This window comes from Manacus vitellinus, unplaced genomic scaffold (assembly GCF_001715985.3).
Source record: "Manacus vitellinus isolate BGI_N305 unplaced genomic scaffold, ASM171598v3 scaffold_13_pilon, whole genome shotgun sequence".
Lineage (NCBI taxonomy): Eukaryota > Metazoa > Chordata > Aves > Passeriformes > Pipridae > Manacus > Manacus vitellinus.
Genome location: NW_021938999.1, coordinates 14,735,596 through 14,756,237, shown reverse-complemented (window position 1 = coordinate 14,756,237; position 20,642 = coordinate 14,735,596). Strand labels below are relative to the sequence as shown.

The following is a 20,642-nucleotide window of genomic DNA, read 5'->3' as shown; positions in this document are numbered from 1 at the left end:
ACTAACTAAGAGTGAAGGCAGGGTTTGAAATTTAATAACTGGTATGGCAAAAGGCCTGAAGGAGAATTAAATGCTGAGGATTTCTTTAGTGTCTGTGTGTGATGAGAAGTTTAACAGGTTTGATTTCCCTAAATCTGGATAACTCCTTGATTTAGACCATCAGCAGCTGCCAGAGATGAAAAGATAGTCAGGAAGGGTGATGGATGGAGTGAATCAGAATGAGTTACCCACCTAAAATTTAGACCTAATATAGGGAAGATTAATTTGAGACTGAGTGGTTATTTTTAATAACTGTAGAGCATCAATAAAACACTATGACAGAAGCCTAAGGTATCTGGGAAGTAATATTTACTTCATTTGTTTGTGGAACACATTTTCTGTAACCTCTTTCATAGCTGTGTTTTTGCTGTACATGCATGATGTAAGAGGGCAACAGCAAAAAAAAATTATACTTCTTGTCTGAGTTGAAGTTAGAAGCCATGACTGTCATTTTTAAGAAATTTTACTGTCTGGGTTAATCATTTACATTATATTGATTCTCCTTTTATAATTCCTGAGTTGTAACCAACAGCAAAAATGTCATGGCCTTCTAGGAAGAATGGAATGGAATCTGAATTTGTCCTTTGCTCATTTGATCAGGCATACTGTAGTAAAGAGGATTTTATAGTAATGTCTCCAGATATTTCTTTAGACAGTAAAAGTGATTCTTGTGACAGCGGTAGTGTAGGCTGCTCTGTTTCCTTATGTTCTTGCAGCCAGTTTGAGCCCTGCTTGTCTGAGGAACCATAAGCCAGGCACACAAACCCATTTTTATCTCTTCCTGTTTCTTCATCATTTGGCCCAAAAACTCACCAAAGAAAACAAGAAGTTTTGACAATGTTACAGAAGTAGAATTTTTGCCACATGCACACACACACACACACAGACATATATATATATGTATATAAAAGTGAATGGCTTTTCTGGAGGCTTTTTGCAAACACAACTGATAGTACTTTCTATTGCATGCAGTGACTCTGCAGTTATGGAACATTCTTGCCTACATCAAAGCTTTTATTTAATTAAAATAGATGCTGCAGTCCTTACTCTTTCATACCTTACACAGTATTTTGGCAGTAAATCCATCAAGATGTTGAAGCCTGTATTGTGTCTTGAAAACATTAACTATCTAAACTCCTCGGTCTTCATGGATCACCAAAAAATTAGGTTGAGAAGGTGCTGTGGATGTCATGCAGTTCCACCTCGACCTCAAAGCTGTGCTAATTTCTAAGTTAGATCAAATATCTAGAGGGCTTATCAAGTTGAATTTTTGAAAATCTCCAAGGATGGCAATTTTACTTTCAAGAGAAAGTATCCCATTCTGGGAATTCACTGCTTTCATGGTGTGAAGAGTGCTTCATTTCCCTTGTGCAACTTGTGCCTTTTGTCCTTCACGGTGCATCCCTTAGAATAGTCTGACTCTGTCTTTTTCAGTAGTACTTCATTTGAGAGTCGAAGACAGCAATTAGGTGTTTTTTCCAAGCTCAATTCCCTTAACCTCTCTTCCTTGAACAACCACTCTCTCCCTCAAGACCTCACCATCCTACTGGACCTGCACTGGGCTCTCTAGCCAAGATTTTAGTGCTTTGTGTATATAAAACAGGGTGGGAAGAGTATGGGAAACTCTCCCATCTGAGTCCTGCTCTTCTAGTTAGCATTGTTGTTCTCATTAGCTCGAGTGCAGACACACTCAAATTGCTGTGCTGCTTAACTTCAGGAGCAAATTATGTTCCCTCAAGCATTTCATATGCAGCTTGATAAAGAAATACACAGTACAGTTCAGGAAACACTGGTCTATGCCCCCCATTAAGCTCTCAAACCCCATAATTAGGTTAGAGTAATTTGGGAAATTACTGGGGTATTTTTATTTGTTTGCTTGGGTTTTTTTCCCAGTTTGTTTGGATTTTTGTTTGCTTTTTGTTTGCTGGGGGCTTTTTTGTTTTCCCACTAGAACTTCCTCCATTTTTTCTAGATTTTTTTTTAAACACTAAAGTTTTAGGAGGTCATCCTTTCATATTAAAAATTAGGATTTGCTTGGTGCATGTAATGCATACGTGATATATAGATTCTGAGGTATTAATACTCTGTCATTATAGAAAGAAAATCTTTTATGAATGGTTTCTAGATTTTTAACTAGCATTTTAATCAGTATTCTAGATTTTTTCCTACTATTATAGCACTATTCTGTAAAACATCTCTCTGAGGATTTCTTTAAAAAATATTACATAAAAATATTTCCATGTTTTATACAAATATAATAAGAAGCTACAATTGAAGGATAAATGATGAAGCACTGCCAAAACATTCCTAAGTTACATTAGCATCCCAAATTCTAGTTGGCACTCATTAATGCATTTTTGTTTTGGAATTTCTTAGAATATGACTTTTAAAATCTTAATGTTGTAATATTTGAGAAGATTTTAAAAAACATTTTTGCAGCATCACTGCTGAACCCTTTGTGATCTCTTATGATGAATTATGTTCAGATCTGAGTATTCCCATTGTCTTTTGAAGGCATAGAGGCTTGTACTTGTGTTGCTGTAGAAGCATTAATCAGATAAAAAATATAAAATTATCTGAAGTTAATGATATATTCTGTTAATTCAGTCAGCCATGGATCACGTCTTGAGAAAATTAGAATTAATTTTTTTTCTTTGTACTGGTAATTTCACTATTTCCAATATAGGAAAGCTTTTTTACACTTTCTTTAAAACAAAATTTCTTAGTTCTGATTATTATTAAAAATGGAGTCCCTAAATAGACAGAATGTGTAGCACAGGGAGGAAAACTGACTGTTTATTTAAATGATTGAATTAATTAGTATCACTGGAAATAGTAGAAAATAACCTTTAAATCTGAATTTTATATTGAAAATGCTTGAAGTTTTCACAGGAAGAAAGAAAGGACTTTTGTATGGTAGAGAAAAAAGGTGATAGTTTGACAGTTGACTATGGAGAAAAAGTAAAAATAAGGTCCAGGCCACTCTTAAGCTGAAAAAATAGGCAATGATTATCTTGAAACGCTTTTTTTCCTATCCCATTTAAAAGAAAAACAAAAAAAACCCAACCAAAACAATATCCCAACAAAACCAAAAACAGAGAAGCATGGGTTTTCTTTTCCTCTACTTCTTATCCTGTTAAAATATTTTAAAAAGAAAGAAAGAAAGAAAGAAAAAAAAAAGAACATTTTTGTTAATGGAGAAGGATTTTCTACTGTCTGAGTTCTTCTGGAACTATTGACAATACAGTCAATAAAGTAAATGGTGAAATGGGGGGAAGTGACAGACGGTGATAATCAGCTCCATTTGCTTCAAAGCCCAGAAGGGATTCAATATATAGAATAGCTCTGAATGTGTGTATTGAACTGCAGATATTAATAGAATAGCTGAGACTGTAGAAGTCTCATTTTGCATCAAATTTGTGATTCTGTTTCTACCAGTCTCCAGTCATTTATTTTGATGTTTATCTTAACCATGCTGATTTGTTATATTGCACAGACACTGGAATTAGTAAGAAATGAAGAAATAAGGTGAAACAAGAATGGTGTCCTGCTTACAAAGAGTAGAAATTTGAAATAAACTATGTTTTAACTTCATTGTCCTAAACTGCTGGTAAATATGTAGTGGGGAGTAACAGATAAATACTTTAAAATTCCAGCATATTTATGATCCTCATTTCTAAAAGTCTTTGTCATCAGTTGCGAGTTTTCTGCAGTAAGTATAGGATTGCTAATAATTTACTATTAAAATTCAAAGTGTTTTTAAAGACATATGTTTAGGAATATTTTTCCTGCAGTTCAGAATATTCAAAGTTTAAATATAGTTTGGAAATATAGTGGCAAAGTGAGAATGAACAAATTTAAATCAATGCTTTATAGTTCCTCCTGAGCTGATCATACAGAAGGAATGAATAGACTGAAGAACAAATTGAAGGTTTTTAGGTATTTTGTTTTTTTTCACATGCAGTTTAACAATTGGAAAATAGTTTTATGAGGATAGGATTTGAAACACGATTTCAGATCAAACTCCATCTTATTCAGCCTCTTCTCCATGACAGGAACCGAGTCATATACTTGCAGTAAAAAATGAGATCATCAACTGATACAAAGTCATTTAATAGTTTCCTGAAAGAGAGCAGAGCAGATTCAAAAAGTTTCATCACTAATTCAGTACTTAGTGTTTATGTGTAAATTGATGTTCAAAAAACATGGTAAGGAATTGCACACTAATACGCAGATTTTATAGATAGTACTGAGGTAAAGGCCATCAGTGATTTGTCACTTGAGATAATCTTCACTATTCAACCAGCCTGGCTCCTGACTGCTCTATGTACAGGACAGTACTAGAATGTTTCCTGAGCCTTCAGAAGAGGAATCTGAGAATTAAAGGTCTTCATATTTCCAGATGAAATACAAACAGCTGGTGCTGTAAGTATTGCAGGTTCTGTAATACTTATAAAAAGCTTCTTGTTTTTTAGACTTATCAAAAATCTATGAACATAAATACTGTCATCTGAAAACGAAGTAAAAGCATTTAGGTTCCTGACTTGATGATTTCATCATGGCTGGGCTTCGCCAACGAAGATTTGGGAAGGGCTCTACCCACGTTTGTTACAAGTGCGTTGGTGGCTAAAAAGGACAATACAAGATAAACACATCCGGTTGCAAAAGGCACAGCAGAAAGACTCCTTAGGTGGTAAATTCTGCAAGACATGATTCTTTCTGCATTGTCTTTTCTCCTCAAGAGTGATCCTGCGTGCTTTCTCAAAAGCATCACCAGCGTTATAGATGGTGTGTCTCCAGACCTTCCAATTGGAGGCCAGAGTAGACCAATTGTGTTGATCAATATGGCCAAGGTTGAGATGTTGTTTCAGGGAGTCCTTGTATCTTTCCTTCGGGGCTCCTCTCTTTCGGCAACCAGAGGCAAGTTCACCATAGAGCAGGATCTTAGGGAGGTGGTGGTCCTTCATCCTTGAGATGTACCCTGCCCATCGCAGCTGTGTTCTCAGCAACATGGCCTCAATACTTGTGACTGCTGCTTGTTCTAGAACAGATGTATTGGTCCAAAATCTGACCAGTGGATGTTTAGGATTGAACGGAGGCAGCGTTGATGGAAGCGTTCCAGGAGACGCAGGTGGTGGCGGTAGATGACCCATGATTCAGATCCGTATAAGTGAGTAGACAGCACAGTGGCTCTGTAAACACTGATCTTGGTACTTTTCTTCAAGTGTTTATTTTGCCAAACTCTTTTATGAAGCTTTCTGAAGGCACTATATGCCTTTGCTTAATGATTTAGGAATTAAATAAAAGCAGTGTTCATCATAGGGGATGACTTGATGATCACCATCCTAGTCTGTTCAGATCTCTAAAATCAGTGCATTGATTGATGTTAAACAATAACCTTTTGTCAGCCTGAGCTCAGAGGCAAATAAATACATAGCTAATAAACCTGAGACCCTTTTAAAAAGTAACTTTGTTGCGGGATCGAAATATTTCATCTAAGAGATGCTGCTTTGATTAAATAATATAAAATATTTATTTAAATAATACCAAATTAATACAAAAAATTACTCACAATTTACAAAATATGAAATAGAAATAATTTTATTAAGTTTCTCATTTAGATCTAGTTGCTCTTAAACGATAATAATCTTTGGATTTGCACAAAATCAGATGTGACTGGAAATTTGAAAAACTGAAACAAAAACTCTGCACCCATTGACTTTATATAGGTGAACTAATGAATAAAACTATTTTCCCCACATCAAACACTATCTAACATCCAGGTATATAGTGTTTCCAGTAGGTGTTCCTCATCTCTACAGTGCTATTAAACATATACTTATAGCCTGTTACTGAGGTGACTTTCAAAAATAACTGATTAAAATCTGTGCTTCTTGCCTTTCCATCCTTTGACTTACTGTTTGTGAAAAGTCAGGACCTTTTTCCATAGTGGTTCTTACCTTGGGGATAATGGAGTGCATCCCTACCTGAATCTTATAAACCTCGCTGAAGCTGACATTGTGCAATGAACATTTAGAAGAACCCTTTTCATTCTTAGACATTTTTTCTTGTTTTCCAACTAAATATTATCAAATAACTGTTCTTTTCTTGTTTATCTTGATACTCTAAAGCCCTCACTGATTCTGTTTTCTTAAACATTTATTGTGTTGGAGGTCTGTGTCTCCAGCAATGTTTCCTTCTGATATCCTCACCAGCTAAAAACCATTAGTCACTTCTTCCTTTTTCTGTCTTTGGGAGCACATCTTTGACAAATCACATTTGCACCCAACAGTTCTGCTTTCAGCCCATAAATACTGTTGTTTCTTGTCTGTAAGAAGATGTATCATTACAACTGTGCCTTAGAGTGCTGTAGCTCACAGTGAACATCAGGCTATTTGAGACTTCAAAACAATCATTTGACTTTTTATTCATATATCTGGATCCAAAAAATATTGAATGACATGACTGTAAAGTCTGGTATTTTTTGAAGATAAGATGTCACTAATATATTCAGTAGCCGTTCGTTCTGGATTGTCTGGACTAATTTTTCAGCCCTTCTTCTTCCACTGGTCTAGAGTGTGCCTTTAGATGATTGCATACATTTCTGGGTTTAATTATTTCTTTTTCTTTGTAAAGTCTGGATTTCCTCTGTAAGATCAACTTCAGAATCATAACTGTCACTAGAAATTTTAAAACAGTGACAAAAACACATAAAAACAACAGAGGAGAGAACCAACCCAAGTGTGTAATCACCCTGTGAACAACTTTTACTGGTTATTTCCCATGTTTCTGTAGTAAGACTCACTGTCTTACTTACAGTGCACGTTTCGGGTGATTAGTGTAGTCCATATGTATATAATCAAGTAGAGCTACTTTTTACTTAGATTTATTTTGACCTGTGGCAGCAGTGGACAAAGAGTGATTTGGAACAAGAATAATAGGAAATCTGAAAATGAGGAGGAAGAAAGTATGTCCTAGATTCCAGGTCAACCATAAGAATTTTCATTTTTATGTCATGTCTTGAAACACTGCTGTTGCTTTAAGTTCTGTTTCTCCTTTTTTTTTCTTATATATGTATGTTTAGAAACTGCAAATGGCTCATCTTTCACATTAACTTCTGATTTTTTGCTGCCTTCTCTTTATTTTTAGCTTCATTAGTGTTTAAAAGTAAGCTTTGCCAAATTTCTATCTTCCTGTCCTGCTTGCCACAATAAGCAGAAATGGAAGAGGAAGGTCATGATTCTAAAATAGTGTAATTGCTATTAAAATAGTAGGAAGAAAATTCATTAAAGGTTACTGCTTTCTTCTTCCTCAGCCCTATACAGTTGGATTAAATATCACATTGCATGCAAGGCTGTCATCTGATATAATTTATTCAGGAGTGGAACACTTCCTCCTCTGAAAATCAATGTAGATTTCAGTGTTATTAATATAAATTGTATTTAATAATTGCTAGAACAATCAGATATAAATATTATCTCCATTTATGTTTAAAAAGAGAAGGCAGAGAATGCTCTAAAAATCAGAAATTTATCCCAGTTTTATCCCATTGAGCTAATCAAGACTGAGTTGAGCATCATGTCTGGATTTCTTTGGTGAAGAGCTGGAGTTGATATCCAGTCTGGTTTTAAATAGTCACACAGCTCTTTCCCAACTCCAAGGATTAAGTCTGGTGTAGTATCAACAGAGAGTAGAATACATGTACAAGTAAACAAACAAACAAAAAACGCAAAGCAAAATAAAAAAATAAACTTTGAAAAAAAATGGTTTCATACATTTTAAAAGACTTTTGTCTTGAGATGATGTTCTGTTTTGTATCAGTATAGCAAATTTCTGTACATATTTATTCAAGTGTTAATGCTTTCTTTGAAACACTGGCTTTTTGAAGGTTTGGGATGGGGGGGGAGGAGAGGTTAATTTGGTTTTGTTTAGTTTGTGTCACTTGGAAATGGGTTTGTATCAAACTGGAAATGCCATTCTTAGAATAAGAATAGGAATATGGAATTTTGTGTGGTCTGGCTAGTACAGGTTCTCGCTGTAGAAAAAGTGTAATGGAAAATCTGGACATACTGTGAGTAGTTTTCACACTTCATAAGCTTAGCCATCTGTGGCAGATGATCTACTCTGTGTGTTTGTTGTCAGGTTCAGTTACATTTTCTTTAAAAGGGGTGAGGATTACGCCTGCTCTGGGATCAACTGAGTGTATTTTAGGGGGAATTCTTATGCTTTGGAAAATGAGGTATGGAGGGAGAGGGGAAACAAAAGTTTCAGGTAGAAGAAAGTTTTAAGGAGACACTGAGAAACTGCAGAGAAGAGAGAGAAATGAACTCACAACCTGACTGATGGAGAAATCAACTTGTCCAGCTGAGGTAGAGGGGATTATGCAGAGTTTACTGCAAGACCTGAAAGCTAGTGGGTTGTTTGAATGGAATGAAGCCTAGAAGGCAGGTATCAGCAAACAAGGAGAGTTTCACAAACTTCCTTTTGTTTCTTTGCTATTCTAATAGTGTGTAATACTGGGATTTTGTCTGCTGTGTAGCCACTATGGAGGACTATTGGTCATTACAGCTCTTGAAAAGCCTTATGGAGCTATAGATGACAAAGAGCAGAGAAAGAAGTCTTTTCCTACAGCAGAATGTGTTGAATTGGTAATTCTAAGGCACTTTTCGAAAGAGTGGGAAAAAAATTGCTGCAGGCCATTCTGCAGGTGCTCAGCAGTATGGATGAAACCAGGGCTGAGCAGAAAAGACAAATAGAAGGCTTAGCTGTGATGGATACAGAAAGGCCTGAATTAAGCAGGTAGGCACTTGGTGAGTTTGTCTAATCTGTGCCTTATGGCAGCAGTTATATGGCCATTGTTCCCCAGCGTGAACCACATTTTAGAGAAAGTGATTAATCAGGGCTCTGCTCACTGTGCCATCTTTAATCTTAGACTAGGGAAGTAAAACATCATGAGTGCAGAATAAAATAAATACTGCCTGAACAATCAGACTGAGCCAATCCCAGAGCCTTTAATTGCTGAGGAGAGGTGTCATTTCTGAAGAACTGCAGAGGTGCCGAGACTCCTGCACACAGAAAAGGATTAAAACTCTGCTGCAAAACAGATCTTGCAGGAGGAGCCAAAAGTAGGAGCTGAATCTGCTCTAGTTGCAAGGAGTGGGACTAACCCCCTCTGTCTTGAGACATTTACAGGTGACATCTCTGTTACATGCAGCTGTTTCCACAGGCTGTGAGAGGCACAGGCGTTATTGTGTGAGCTGAAGAAAAACTGCATTTTCTTTCAGTTCAGTACTCTGGAGGACTAGTTCAGATTGACTGCACATTATGCCTGTGCTTGGGCAGATGAATCCTCACTCCTGTGAATAAACAAGGGCTGTGGTGCAGCATGTGGTGTCTCGTCAGCTACCATTCTTTGGAGAAATTCTGGAGTGAAAGAGAGGCAGAAAAAGCCAAGATTTTCTCACACCTTTTTTATTTGTGTGGTTTTTCCTGTAAAACAAGATTAATATTTCTTTTCTTTCAGAGATAGAGGGTGTTTTGGTGTTGATTGTTTCGGGGGGGTTTTTTGTGGGTTTTTTTTAATTGTAGCTGAAAGTTTGCAAAGTAGCCTGATATCAGTTGAAAACAGATGGTGTTAATTCAGCATATGCATATCATACTGATAAGTATAAACTGTTCTGAATTTTTCTCACCAGTATTATCTGGCCAGGATTCTTGGGTAGACTGCAAGAGAATTTAAAGTATGTTCTCATTGACTGGGAAAATATTCTTTATAATCCAGTAAAATTTTCCATAGATGAAATCTGAGTTTCAAATCAAATATATTATTCTGACTGAGGGGAATGACTCATAATGATTTGTGTGATACATGATAAGAAACAATGTATTATTGATTTCTGTGAGTGGATGAGCCCATGCTAAGGCTGTTTCATTACATGCAGAAAGATTTATTCCAAGATTTTTTTATTTGAAGATAAAGTTGAGTGATGTTTTTCTCTATTGCCACAAATAGCTTCGTGATTAACAAAACCCAAAGCTAACATTTAATATTTTGGTTCGATATCCTTTAACAGAGTTGTTTTCAATTACCAATAAAGAATCACATTGCCTCTGTATCAGAATATATTACTAAGATACAGTTCTTTGTCATTATTTAGTTAAATATAAAAATGGTCTGTGCTGGAGACAGAGCTCATCGTGTGCTAACAATGTTTATATCTTAACCTAGCACAGGCATGGAGTTGTCCACTCACATCACAGAACTTTTGATAACTTTCCACAGGTTAGACAGAGAAGTACAGAGTATTTACAGTCTGGTTTTATGTAAAAAGCCTTTAAAAATGTCAGTGAAACAATAGAGAGGAAAAAAAGAACTGATGATTGATAAAGAAACACTAATTATGTTGTAGTGTAGCATGTAGTGTTATAGTATTGTACACAGTCACTATGAATCTACAGGCTTTGTCTTAATCTTGTTAAGCAACTGCTTTAGAGGAATTCTGGCTTTGCCATTAGTCTTTCTCCAGATAGCGAACCTTTCTCTTGTCCAAACTATTGTTATGCAGTGCCTAGACTGCTATACACCTTATCCTCTGTTTTCTCATTTGTTTCATAATCTTTTGGGTTGTCAAAGCAGAATATGCTTCAGAAACCGCCTCCTCAGAAATTTTCATGAGTCATGAGGAAGATAACGTACAGAAAAAGCCATTAATTTTAATCCTTTTTGTTTTAAACAAAAACTGGACTATCTTCTTAAAGTAATTTACAAATGACAAAAGATTTTAATTCACAGACAAAGATATTTATTTTGAATTCTTTATCAGAATCAGGCTTCAGTCCTGGACTAGCACTGAAGTACTTTAGCACTCAGAGTGCTAACTGGAGTTGATACTGAAAACACAGTATTGTAGAAATGGTGGAATAGTGTTTTCTTTTTGTTAAGTCCCTTGATAACTTTTAGTATATTCATATATAAATAAAACATTTAAGGATATTTAACATATCTTAGAACAAGGCTTATAAAGACAAGCATTTAGGAAGCATCAGTAGGTATTGCCTACATAGCAGTTATATATTTCCTGCAATGTTTTCAAGCCTTTTATAGCAAAGTATAAATCTGTATTTGTCATTCAAAGAAATTTGGACCATGTTCCTCTTTTTTGAGGACAGGGTTTTCCCCTCTTCTCTCCTTTCCCCCTTTCCCTTCCATTTCCCTGTTTTTCCTTCCTTTTTTTTTATTTTTTTCAGAAATTGAATAGTGAGAAAAATATTGAGCCCATTTGCTACAGAGATTTCAATGCAGAAGCAAATGCTCTACTCTGACAATTTGACTCTTTCTGTTATCCTTTACAGATACCCATTGTCTGAATTGATCTGCCAGAGATTTTTTCCCCCATTGGAGAGTAACTGAGATATATGTAATTCTGTATACATTTAAAATAATTGGACAGTGAATTTCTTATATAAACTGATATCCCAGAACACCTTACAAAGATAAGTAATATGGTTGCAAAGATAAATAGCAAAGAATAATGGATGGAAAAAGAAATTAGGAATAAAAAAAGAAAATAATGGTTTTCAAATGAGTTTTAAAGGTTACTGTGAGTTAGCCAGAAATGTTTCCCTTTTATATAAGGCTTAAGCTACAAAACAAAAAAAATTTTTAGCAGTGTTGAATTGTACTAAGTCTTCAGTCAGCAGGAGAAGGAAACAGTATAGATATGATTTATAGATATAAAGTAAGGAAATTAAAACATAAGCTTGTGCATAATGTGTATGTTGTCTAAGGTCTGTTAAATGCACATACATGGAGTGTTGTTCCAAGTACAGTATTTAAAATCAAAGTTTCAAAACACTGGATTTCATTTTCCTTGCAAACTCATTTTCCACTGATGCATTCCTGCTGATTTAAAGTGCTATTTCTAAATTTTAGAAATTGAGGAGGGAATTGCCCCATTGCTCTTACAGGCAAAAGTTGTCAGTCCTGTTCCAAATGAATCACAAATCAGTTAGTCTGTGTAAAACTATGTCTTGTGTGTAAACAACTGGGAATAACTATTATGTCTGCTCTCATAAAGTAGATGAAACACAGATTTAGATCTCTCTGAAAATCACTGTGTAAGAGCCACGTATGTCTGTAGTTTGCATATCAAATTTCCTTTAAATTTCTCCTTTCTCCCCTCAAGATCAAAAGAAGCAGATCGCCTTTTATGTGTTTAACTGAGGAAAGAAGTTGATATCTCACATCACGTCAGCTGTTAGGAAGTGCACTATGCTGTTCCCCTTGCATTTGAAGTGAAAATGGCAATTTCAAGCAATTTCACAGAGAAAATGAAAGGAGCAAAAAGATGGAAAGTACAAAAGTGCTCATCTGAGGAATAAGTGACTCTGACATGAAGGAAAGCAAGAAAAATCTGAAAAATTCTTATTGTTTTGGAATAGACTATTTCTAAAAAAATTATATTGAGCCTAACAGAAGAGAAATTTATCTTTACAGGCCTCCAAAAGAGTGGGGAAGAAAAAAAAAAGGAGAGAGAGAAAATCAGACTGACTGGCATCTCAGTGCTACTGTGTAGTGATTTAGAAACTAGTTTTCTGCCTGACTGCTCAGTCCCCAGAGCAATATACTTGCAGAAAAGAAAAAGACAAGAGTTGCATTAAAGGATAACTCTAGTATATTACTCATGAAGCAAGGTATTTCACTCCCATACACAAGGCCAAACCCAGCTCATCAAATTAATCTTCCATTCCCCTTGCCAGCAATGGCACATAAGCCAAGGCAGTACTGGTTATAGGATAAGTTTTTACTGATGTTTAGAATGTGTTCAGAGCATGTACTAGTCCATTCTCAACACTAGTTCATGAGACTAGCTTTTATAAATACATGTTTTAATATATTTTGCTTACCTTGCACAACTGGTCTGCTTCCCTTTACCTGCTTTACCCTTATGGGTTCCCACACTCTGTGGTTCTTCATGCCGTAGAAGTGACCCTTTGTCAGCCTTTGGCAATGGAGAGAAATTTCTTGATATTCTTACTCTGAAGTTTTTTACCAAGAGTTAACAAAGCTGGTCCAAAGCTGGTCAGTCATTACCAAATAATAAAGTCCAGAAAGGTCCATAAAAATTTAGATGAGAAACTATTTTTTTGCATGAAATAAGCTACAAAACATCGTTCAGTACCTTTGCCTCCATCCTACAAGAAGATGCAGTTAAGGATTCCATACTTACAATGAAGTAATCTAATACTAGAGTATTATGTTAGTATCCTTAGGAATTAGGTTTCATTTTCAAACAATTTTAAAGATACTGTTAAATCATCGAGAGGTCTTTAATAAATGATAACAGAATTATATGAATTCTTTCTAGTAAATTAAATGTTTAAAATAATTAAATGCCAGAGTCTCTAGCTGTTCTTTCTGATGCATTTCTAAGAATGAAGAGCACATGCTGTAATACTAATACATTCCAAACCTTTATTGGTAGAATGGCTTCATTACAATTGCAATTTTTACTGTATGTTTTGGGGCTTTGGAGGGATTGCATTTGGGAAGGTTTTTGTTAAATGAAAAATCCAAGCTGTGATAGCTGGAACACACAGAGCTGCAACACAGGCTTCACCTTCCATTCCATTGCTGCCTTAACAACCTGCATTGGTCCCCACTTTAAGTGATCTTTCTTCCTGACTGGGAGAGTAATTTTTATCCCTTCACTACCTGGCATCTTATCAGATGCAAACAGTTTATTCCCAGTAATTTCTTTTAATACATCCGTGTTTGTCTCTCAAACTGATGCTAGTTGTGAGTTTTCCAAGCAAGTTTATTGACTGCATGGTCCTTGTTTGTAGACAAAAAATATTATTTGCATTGTTTTTTTGGTAATAGAAAAACCAGGGTACAGCAAACTTCCTACTGACATTTCAAGTGTGTTGCAAATCAACATCAAATGCTTCAGGAAACCTAGGCCTGCAGAGAGTGAGTTTTTGTTCCTTTACAGTGTAGAACAGGATTTCCACCATGCTGTTGAGCCTTCAAGGGATTGTGGTAGAGGACTAGTCTCAGCTCTGACTCACTTTACCTTTGCTTTTCACAGCATCACAGACTGTAAGTCTGACATCACCATATAGACTACATTGTCTAGTGGTGGCAAACTAATAAGGATGCTGTCATCACAATTGTAATTGGTTTTGTGCATATGCATACATGTATGTATATTGTATACATCATTTGCAGGATTTTTTCCTACTCATACAAAAAAAAGATATATATAAATACAGGTCTATTTTGTCAGCTCTAAAGAAGACAGGAGAATAACTTGAAGTTTGCTTGTGTCATGATCACAGAAAATGTTAAAAGAACAATGAATAATGAGGGTTACACTTTTACTACTAAAAATTAAACGTGCAAGTATGTAAGAGTTGTATACTCAAGTGTGAAACCTCAGTTCTCTAAGCAAATGAAGTTAATATGCAAGCATGGCTATGTGAATGGAGAGTGGGGAGAATGCAAGAACCGCAGCATGCCGTAATCAAAAATTCATTTGAGGAGAGGACAAAAAAGATGGAGTAACTGGAATAAAAAACAATATTTAGAGGTAGAAATTCATCACAGATATCCTGAGCCATTCAGTCCTCCAAAATAAACTATCTCTTTGGAACATGAAACAGAAAATAGGAGTATTTCCTAGTACTTGACTGATTCTTGTAGTGGGTTTGAGTCTTTCTGACCTTGTCCGCAATTACAGCAAATTGGAAAAGACAAAAATAGGTAGAAAAAGGTATTTTTACAAAGATTCACAAGGAATAGGATGGTCATCTCAAAGGAGTTATTCCAAAGTCACCACACACTTTAAGAGGGTTCACAAGCCTTTGTCTGGATGACCTCTATAAATTCAAACGCAGAAGATAGCGCACATCAAGACTAATTTGTATTGGCAAGGCAGAAAAGGGAGGTTTTGCTAAATCTCTTTGCATGCAACCTTCAGCTCAGTGTTTTGATTTCCTCACTGTGATGTTATCTTGTTGTTGAACTGCAAAAGTGAGGACTCTTTCTCCTGTCTTTATTTCAAAACATTGTTAAGCTTAAAAAATGGGAGGTGGGGGGAAGATTGTTTGTTCCTCGATTCTTTAATTTGTAATATTGGGGAGAACATCTCTATAGCTTTATCTCAGTCACAAGCTTTGGACTTATTTTAACAAGGTCAGATTTCCCTCAAAGCAGATCTGATTATCATTAAGTCCATCCTGAAGGGATATCCCAGACTTGTGTGAAATTATACAAGGATCAACAATAAGATAATAACGTTTATATGGATGCTATGGTGAAACAAGAAACAGAATAATTTAATTCTAGTTCTTGAGATTCACAGTCAACATTTAGAGTGATGATTTGCTAAACACAGAATGATTTTTAAAAATTAGTGAGGGTGATTGTAGATAGCTAAGAGTAAACTGATTAGAATTAAGATGATGGAAAATGTAATAAAATATGGTAGAAAACTTCATGGCTTCTTCGGTTAGAGAGCTTGCTAAGGTCACCTGTCTGACATCTAACCTAACCTTTAACCAGTGATTGTAAGGTGCAAGAATACCTTCCTGTATTTGATAAGTTTCTGTGACTCCAGAGTAGTCTCATGAAGGTTTCTGCCCCATCTTTCCTTTGGGTACTTTAAATGTAAAATGAGTATAGCTTTATAAATGTGTTATGAGGACCAAAAATACAGGGATAGGACAAGACAGCACAACTATTCCCTTCCACTCCCAAAAAAATTGATAAAGAGATTAGAATTTGGCAAAAATCAGCCCTATCTTGTCTTTTTCTTTTTCCTGTTATTTAACAAATTAAAAAGAAGTGCAAAAACTACTAACAGCTACTTTGAAGTTGTCCATCAAAATACTACAGGTGAACTTCCCTTCAATCTACTATCACAGTTCCCAGGTAGCATGCTAACATAAGTGATGATGAAAATATCCAGGAAGAAGAAAAAGCCACACATTTTATTACAGTACTAAAACAAATTTAATTTTTCTTGTCCCAATATAAATATCAAGTAAAAGTAATTAAGACTTGCCTTTTGTGAGAATAACAGCTGAGAACTACAGGTTATCAATACTTTTTCAAGAGCAAGTGGTAAATCTTCCTGTAATGTTTATTAGTCTAGGATTCTTTAGATATAGACAGATATATAAAAACAAGATATGGGGGTTTTTTTATAAAATGCATAGTAGTCTGACACTGGGCTTTATTAGTCAGCAGCTTAACTATCATCTGAAAATATTAATTACATAAATTTTTATAGAGCTTTTAATGATTTTGTTATTAATAGCACTTCCCAATACCAGTGACCATCTGTGACTGCTCGACCATCTGCGATTGCTATTTCAGTTCAGGAGGGGGAAATAGTGGTGTTATTACACTGATTTTACAATATAAATTATTAGCCAACTAGACCTACTGTAGATGATTAATTTGTCTTTGCTTATAAGTACACAGTGAGCAAGAGAAAATTAGTTCCTTTGATTTGTTGGCACAACGTGGGTTTGGGAAAAGGCCATGGAAAGCTGAAAAGATTAAATTGCTTTTATTGCAATCTGAAACATGCAAAAGTTGATGGAATTTAGATGAAGAAAATGAAAGAGATGAAATGGCACTTGAAAAGGTAGCGAATTTTTCTTTAAAGTTCCATGGCAAATGATTTGCTGAGTATTGTAATTTGCTAAAGCTAGGTAACAGGAGCAGAAAAAAGGGATTATCAACACCTTTTTAAAAAACTTTTACAGTTTGTTGATGCCATATTAGAATAAACAGAGAAAATACTGATTTATAAACTCCTAATTAAAATTAATCTTGATGACTTCTTATCTGAGTGAATTAGCATTTATTTTAAAAGAAATTACATTTTTAATTAAAAACAGTTAATGCTTGCAGAAATGCTGCCCTTGCCTGCAAAGGCAGCAGAGTGAATTGGTTAATAATTTTTTTTTATTTATCTCTTATTAAACTCAAATAAAATGCTTCCATATTTTGCTATCAACATGTCTGCATTCTGTAATGGCTGAGCTGATTTTTTTTTTTGGTGTATATGTGTAGATCAATCCATTTTCCTTTACTGAGACAAAATTTCTAAGAAGCTATTAGTGAGATAAGATACAATTTCAAAATAATTCAGGTTCCACTTCTTAATCTATCTACATTGGGGGGAACCTAAACTTACTTCAAAACTAAAAAGAAAACTTTACAAAACCACTAGTAATCCAGGGCACAAATTAAATTGCATCTAACCAGTTGCATTGCTTACTGTCCTAGTTGATGAAGAGACATTGGCACCTCAAAAAAAAGACTCATGAGCTTAAGGCAGATATTTCTCCTAGATCGGGGAGAAGTCTGGACATCTGGACAGAACTAAATTTCTGTAATTTTATATTGTTTAACTTTTTTAAAGTTTTAAACTAGCTTTCTAATTGGAACAAATTTCACTTACAAATGTCTTCAGTGAACTGAAGAAAGCTCATACCAGTTTTGTAAGCATAAGGATCTCCCCTGAAAATACATATATTTTGCATCAGAGGTGAGGCAAAAATTAAAAGATTATGTAACAACTGCTGTTGTACCAAATGTGTTGGCACAAGAAAGTCCCACTTTGCTGTCTGGATTTCAGTACAAGTTATAGCTGCTTTCTATATACTCAGTGTCTGGCTCAGAGTTATCTATTTGACTGTACAGATTATACATAAATTTAGATATGAATGCGTATATATGTATATTTTTAATTATATAGACTTTTAAATTAAATTTTATATAAAAAGGAGTTGTATATGTATATGTATTCCAATCCCACACACACATGCATTGAATATGTTTATATATAAGCCTATGGAAATTAAAAAAAAAAGTAAACCAACAAAAACCAAAAACCTTAAATTACAGTCAATTCAATTTCAAGAATATAAGGTAGATTTTTCAGTTGTAGGCTGAACAAAGTCCTGATGAGTGTCACCCTTATTTTGCATTAGGTTGCTCATCTTCCTGACCTTTAGCAGGCTGACAGCAATTTTTCTTGCCATTTTCTGCTGCTTATTCACAGATACCTCAAACTTTCCTCTCTCTTAGGGAAAGTATGTGGTTAAGATATAAAGCCATTTCATAAAAAAAATTTAAACAATTTGGGATTAATTTACCTCCCAAATAGTGATTCAGTCTTGTTTCTTCTATTGCAGTCAAAAGGTCTTTCAAGCATAACTCCATCAAGCACTCAGAAGAAGGTGAAGAGGACTCTGCCCAACCCACCTCCAGAGGAAGCAACAGCAGGAACTCAGTCCCCATATTCTTCTGTGGGATCAGTTTCACGGAGAAGGATTTGTAGGACCACCACTATGGCCAGAGCCAAAATTCTTCAGGATATAGACAGGGAATTGGATCTAGTTGAACGTGAATCAGCCAAGCTTAGGAAGAAGCAAGCAGAGCTAGATGAGGAGGAAAAAGAAATAGATGCCAAGCTGAGATACTTGGAAATGGGCATTAATAGGAGGAAAGAAGCCCTACTAAAAGAAAGAGAAAAGAGAGAGCGTGCCTATCTCCAAGGAGTAGCAGAAGAACGTGATTATATGTCAGACAGTGAAGTTAACAATACCAGGTCAACCAGAATAGAAAGTCAGCATGGCTTGGAAAGACCACGTACTGCACCCCAGACAGAATTTAACCAGTTTATGCCACCACAAACCCAGCCAGAAACACAGTTTGCCCCTGCTACAAGCCCATATGCTCAATATCAGTATTCATCTCCTGCCCTGCCAACTCAAGCACCAACTCAGTTCACACAGCAATCACATTACCAACAACAACAGCCTTTGTATCACCAGCAGGTTTCACCCTATCAGACCCAGACAGCTTTCCAAACAGGAGCTACTATGTCCTATACTCCGCAGGCTCAACCTCCACCATCTCAACAGCCATCATACCAACTCTCATCACAGATGATGGTGATACAGCCAAAGCAAAGACAGACCACATTATATTTGGAGCCTAAGATAACAACAAACTATGATGTAATTCGCAATCAGCCTCTCATGATAGCTCCAGTTTCAACTGACAGTAGTTATGCAGTTTCCCAGCTGGGCAGTAAATACTCTACCTTGGACTTAAGGATAGGACTAGATGAGAGAAACAGCATAGCAAGCAGCCCTATCTCAAGCATATCTGCAGATTCGTTCTATGCAGATATCGATCACCACCATACACCCCGAAATTATGTGCTGATCGATGATATAGGAGAACTTACTAAAGGAACAGGAGCACTCGGTTCCAGTTTTAGCCTCCATGAGAAAGATCTGACCAAAACAGATCGACTGCTTCGCACAACTGAAGCCAGGAGAGCACAAGAGGTGTCAGACTTCCTAGCACCACTGCACACTTCCTCTAGGTTACATTCCTATGTTAAAGCTGATGAAGACCCAATGGAGGACCCCTATGAGCTCAAACTTCTGAAACACCAGATAAAGCAAGAGTTCCGTAGAGGTGCAGAAAGTCTTGATCATCTGGCTGGCCTGTCACAGTATTACCACGGAGAGGGCAGCTACAGGCATTTTCCAAAATCTGAGAAATACAGCATAGGTAGGCTTACTCTTGAGAAGCAGGCTGCCAAGCAGCTCCCAGCAGCCCTCCTTTACCAGAAGCAGTCAAAACACAAGAAAGCTTTGATAGACCCCAAACTAACAAAGTTTTCACCTATCCAAGAAAGCAGAGACCTTGAGCCTGACTATTCAAGTTATATGACTTCTAGCACTTCAACACTTGGGGGAATTACTACTAGGGCAAGGCTTCTTCAGGATGATATTACTTATGGCCTTAGAAAAAACATCAGTGACCAACAGAAATACATGGGGCCACCACTGACGTCATCCATTGGAGCAGGCCTTGGGACTGCACTAGGTCCAACAATGAGATCCACACTACAAGATGAAGCAGACAAGTCTTATAGCAGTGGTAGTAGATCTAGGCCCTCATCTAGACCCTCCTCAGTGTATGGGCTCGATCTGTCATTGAAAAGGGATTCTTCCAGTTCTTCTTTAAGACTGAAAGCCCAAGAAGCTGAACCCTTAGATGTTTCCTTTAGCCATGCAGCACCTTCTGGAAGAACTAAACCCACCAGTCTACCTATTAGCCAAAGCAGGGGAAGGATCCCGATAGTAGCACAGAACTCAGAGGAGGAGAGCCCACTAAGTCCTGTTGGACAGCCAATGGGAATGGCAAGAGCAGCAGCTGGACCCTTGCCACCAATATCTGCAGATACCAGGGACCAGTTTGGATCGAGCCATTCATTACCTGAGGTCCAGCAGCATATGAGGGAGGAGTCACGGACTCGAGGCTATGATCGAGATATAGCCTTCATCATGGATGACTTCCAGCATGCCATGTCAGACAGTGAAGGTAATTTAGGCCTCAGACTGGTATCTTACTATCACAACCAAAATCCTCATTTCTATGCATGTGTCTAACTTTTGTTATACTTCAAAGACTTGTTCTTTTTCTGTTCCTTGGTGCATCTTCTGTGTATCTACATTTTTTGGGTTCAATTTGCTTTGTTTTATTTGATATTTTTTATTTTACC

The 20,642-nt window shown here is 36.2% G+C and overlaps 1 protein-coding gene across 1 annotated transcript in view; it reads left to right on the top strand.

Moving 5' to 3' along the window:
- PCLO (piccolo presynaptic cytomatrix protein) overlaps window positions 1-20,642 on the top strand; it is a 337,810-nt gene that overhangs the window by 164,286 nt on the left and 152,882 nt on the right. The window contains exon 7 of the mRNA XM_029958071.1: window positions 18,253-20,461. Within this exon, the coding sequence (XP_029813931.1) occupies window positions 18,253-20,461 (2,209 nt within the window). The remainder of the gene's footprint in view (window positions 1-18,252; window positions 20,462-20,642) is intronic.